This window comes from Hevea brasiliensis, chromosome 16 (assembly GCF_030052815.1).
Source record: "Hevea brasiliensis isolate MT/VB/25A 57/8 chromosome 16, ASM3005281v1, whole genome shotgun sequence".
Lineage (NCBI taxonomy): Eukaryota > Viridiplantae > Streptophyta > Magnoliopsida > Malpighiales > Euphorbiaceae > Hevea > Hevea brasiliensis.
The window spans coordinates 41,625,612-41,630,037 of record NC_079508.1 but is presented as its reverse complement, the minus strand read 5'-3'; the positions used below and the strand labels follow the sequence as shown (position 1 = coordinate 41,630,037).

The 4,426-nt window shown below is 34.2% G+C and overlaps 1 protein-coding gene across 1 annotated transcript; it reads left to right on the top strand.

The window, feature by feature from the left end:
- Positions 1 to 332: 332 nt before the first annotated feature.
- Positions 333 to 4,426, top strand: LOC110641718 (probable serine/threonine-protein kinase PIX13). Its single transcript, XM_021793537.2, has 6 exons — positions 333 to 666; positions 832 to 1,226; positions 1,391 to 1,526; positions 1,656 to 1,795; positions 3,735 to 3,858; positions 3,962 to 4,426. The coding sequence occupies exons 1-6, from the start codon at positions 531 to 533 to the stop codon at positions 4,282 to 4,284; spliced, it is 1,254 nt and encodes a 417-aa protein (XP_021649229.2). The 5' UTR covers positions 333 to 530; the 3' UTR covers positions 4,285 to 4,426.

The following is a 4,426-nucleotide window of genomic DNA, read 5'->3' as shown; positions in this document are numbered from 1 at the left end:
AAATGACAAAAAATTTAACTGAAAGACTAAATAGTTTAATGAAAGTAAAATAAATATATAAAATAATATATTTTTTAAAATATAAAAATTAAATAATTAATTTTATTAAAATATAAGAATTAAATAATAATTAAATAAAAAACATAAACTTAGTATTGTTAAGTTTTGTGCTTTACATTTAAAAAAGAAAATTGTGCTTTATTGTGTATTCTGAAAAGTTTGAGGTACCAAAATATTTTATCAAAATTTAAGGGTTTTTTTTTTTCAATGCTTAAAAGGCCTTTCGCCAAAATTAAAAATTGAAATATAAATCTTATCAAATATGGAAGCTCCGACCCTTCTTTGTTGACTATTCCGCATCACTCTTTCCTTGAACTTGAGTGTACAGGAATGACAGGGTGACTTAAAAATGCGATGGCCGTTGACTCAACCGGAAGAAAGAAAATCTTTAGCCTTTTCAGTTTTCTCTCGGCCTATTCTCATCAGAAACAGAAATCGATAATCATGCATGTACAGAAAAAATTTTTTTGATGGGGATTTGCTGGAGTTGCATTGCTGGTAAGTCCAATCTAGCCCCAGCTTCTATCCCTCCGGCTACACCTCCAGTTGCAGACTCAATCCCAGACCCAGACCCGCTCCCCAGCAGCATCGGCCATCTCATTGATGGTAAGTTCACCATATTACTAATGGGTATTTTTTTTCCACTTCAATCTTGTGTTCCTCTTAATCTCTGTTGCTTTTGCTCTCGCGATATTATCCTATCTGGATTCTTTCTGCAAACAATTGTTGGATACTAAAGGGCTTTGTTTATTCAATTTCCTACCTCAACAGGGGATGCATCTTTTGTGGGTAGCAATGTCTCACGCACAAGCTGGTTCTCTATGGTAACCACCAATCTTACAGCACGGTTATCTCAAGTGAGTGGCGCGATTGCAGCTATCTTGGGGTACAATGCCATTGATGACGATGAATTCCCAGCTGCAATTGAAGACGAGAATCTTCCTGATGTAGTAACTGAATCAGATTCAAAGTTGAGAGCTTTCACCTTTGCACAACTGAAAGCTGCAACCTTTAATTTTAGAAGTGACATGGTGCTGGGAAGAGGAGGTTTTGGCAGTGTCTACAAGGGCTGGATCATCGAGAAAAATTATCGAGGTACCAGGAAACGAACCATTGCTGTTAAGAGATTGGACACAAGCAGCAAGCAAGGATTTCGACAATGGCGAGTAAGTTAGTTTTTCAATGATATTGCAAAATTAAATGGGTTTATATGGCAGCCATTGCTGCACTCGAATGCCCTGTTTTAGATTGTCAGCAATTATGTGACCAAGTTTATTATATCATCAATAAAATTGTTGTGTACTTATTTGGTTATCATTTGTTGGTACAGACAGAGGTTGGTTTCTTAGGGAGGCTTTCTCATCCTAACATTGTAAAGCTGATGGGATACTGCAAGGAAAATGAAAATTTCCTCATTGTATATGAACTCATGGAAAGAGGCAGCTTGAATTATTATTTGTTTGGAAGTAAGAACTAATGAATGTCATTAAATTCTAGAGTTATAGGCCAAATAGACCAGCATTTGCTGCACTTTTTGCGGATAAAGAACCTTATTTTTTCTGTTCTCTATGCACTGCATCTTTTTACTTTTGTAGGTAGCCCAAATCGGCTGCTTTCATGGGAAACAAGGGTTAAGGTTATGATAGGAATGGCTCAAGGTCTGGCTTACTTGCATATGATGGAGAAACCAATACTTTACAGAGATTTCAAGTCCTCAAATATATTGCTTGATCGGGTAAAGTTCTGTATGATTTCTAGATGCCAGTAAGATCAATTGATAAACATAACAGATATTGACAAATTCAAAAATCTAATTTGGTTAAAACTTCATTACTAAAGTCAATTCTGTTGCTGATAATTTTTATTTGTGGTAAATGATATGTTAACAATGATCTCGTCATTGGTTTGGTGCTCCAAATCTGCATGGTTGCTTGGTACATTGAGTCTGTCGAATAATGTATCTGCTTGAGTTGCATTATAAGTAGGGGTTATTGGTGATATCCATTGGCTGAGTTGAAGGTAAAACAGCGGAAAAGGAATTTGAATTAGTTGCTATGCTTCTCGATTTTTGTATAATTTAAGAGAAATGAGAATAATTCAAAATAAAAGTTCTCAAATTAAAAATCTGATTTGTAGTTTCATGCTATGAATTATTATGAATGATGCCAATTCAAGTTGGACTCAAATAGTACTACCAATTTGTTTGCTATATTGTTGGAGTTAATTCAACTATGAGCTGACCAAAGTTTTATTTGGTTGTTAACGATTTCGGATTTTTTAGTGTTAGTTCCATAATCATGTAATTGTAGGTATAATTTGTTGATAAATTTTAGAGATCCTTTTATCTTTTAGTTAGTTGCACTAATTTTGTGCAACAAATACAAGATATGCTACTGTATAACAGGAGTCATTTGTTAATCTTTTGAGCATGAGAGTTGTACAAAGTTTCTTTCATTATTCACAATAAGATATTTCTTCCTTATCAGTACATTTTCCCAACATGCGGTATCCAAGCTTCAATGACCTTAAGAAAATGCAGATAACAGAGTAATATTATTACTCAGAAATCAACCAGATACAGAGATAATTCGCCAATGAAATTACTCTCCCAGCAGAAAGAATTCTGTCCCCAAGCTAGTGACTCTCGCTGGAATTAAAATAAACTTTCTCATATCTCTCTACACTCTTCCCTCCTATTCTTTTATACATTTTCTTCAGTTACTGTCACATGGCCCCTGAAATTCCCTCTAGTGACTGGAGCTCAGCTGGCCTTCTAGAGACTTCTGCCATAATTCCAGAACCTTTGGCCTTTTCCATTCTTCTAGTTCTTTTCCTGGTTCTATCCCTATCAGAAATGCACCAAAATTTTCATGGGATTGCTGGAGAGAAGTGTTTCAAGGAAATTTTTGATGATAAGTGTATAAAAAGAGTCATTGATGAGAAGTGCATCAAGAATGGAGATTGGAGAGAAGCGCTCTGATCAGCCATCAAAGATTGGAGAGAAGTTCTCCAATCTAATCAACTGTTAAAAGATTAGTGAGAAGTGCACCATAGTATTTAGCTGTAGAGAAGTGCTCCAACATTTCTGATTTAATTTTTTTTTTTTAAATTTAAATGTGGCATATTGCTGCATTAAGGGGAGATGTTAAGGAATAATGCAGAAATATATTAATGAATCAATGTGTTTTATTAAGTTCTATTTGTCTGGTTAGTTATTATTTTATTAATATTTGATTCTTATCATATGGATTTTTGGTTAGTCATGAGATTGTGATTCCTTTTATTGTGGAATTGGTTGTTCATGTGTATATGAATAAAATAGAATAAGTTCATTCCATCTTAGAGTCTCTTAATATGCTTCTTCTTTATTAGTGTTTTTTTCCAACATAAACAGCATAGGCATAAGATTGGTTTTGTTGTTAATGATGTTATAATCGTTCAAGAAGGGCAACAAAAAGACATTTAACTATAAAGACCATGTAATTGATTGATGTTTTGAGGTTCATTAAACTCCATACAGTTGAGTTTGAGTTTTTCGCTTGTATTGGTAGATCTTTATCTATTTGTATTGTTTTCAATTTAGCTATCCTGTTGTACTTCTCTCATGTTTAATGAAATCAGCTTTTATGTCAAAAGAAAAAAACTTCCTCTAACTTCAGAGTTATCATCTCCAGTCTTATAATGCAAAAATATCAGATTTTGGCTTGGCAAAGTGGGGACCTACAGCTGGTAATTCATGTGTAACAGGACATGTTATGGGCACATATGGTTATGTTGCTCCTGAATATATTGCCACTGGTAATTCTTTGAATCATCTAAGCTCATTTGCATGGTTTGTTGACTCTTTTTTTTTTTTTTTAATAAACTTTACCATGACATTGATATGATGCTGAATGATCAGGAAACTTGTATATAAAGAGCGATGTGTATAGTTTTGGCGTTGTTTTGATCGAGATGCTAACCGGCTTGCGGGCAATCGATAGAAAACGTCCATCTGGGCAACAAGACCTGGTGCAGTGGGTTAAACCACTTCTCAACAACAAAAGAAGGTTGAGAAGCATAATGGACAGCAGATTGGAGGGAAAATACTCTGCCAAAGACGCTGCAGAAATTGCTCTGCTTGCTGTTAAATGTCTTAATTATGATCCCATATTCCGACCATCAATGAAAGAAGTTTCAGAGACACTGCAACCTATGGGAGGGCGATATGGAATTGAATTATAAAATTCATTTATATTCAGCATATGTGAAAAAGTTTTGATTGTTGTCTGTTGATGAAAAACATTAAATATATTAAAATTTCTATTTGTTTGTATTCATCCATTTGGATTTAAAAATGCAAAGGTAATAATGATTTTCATTTCAA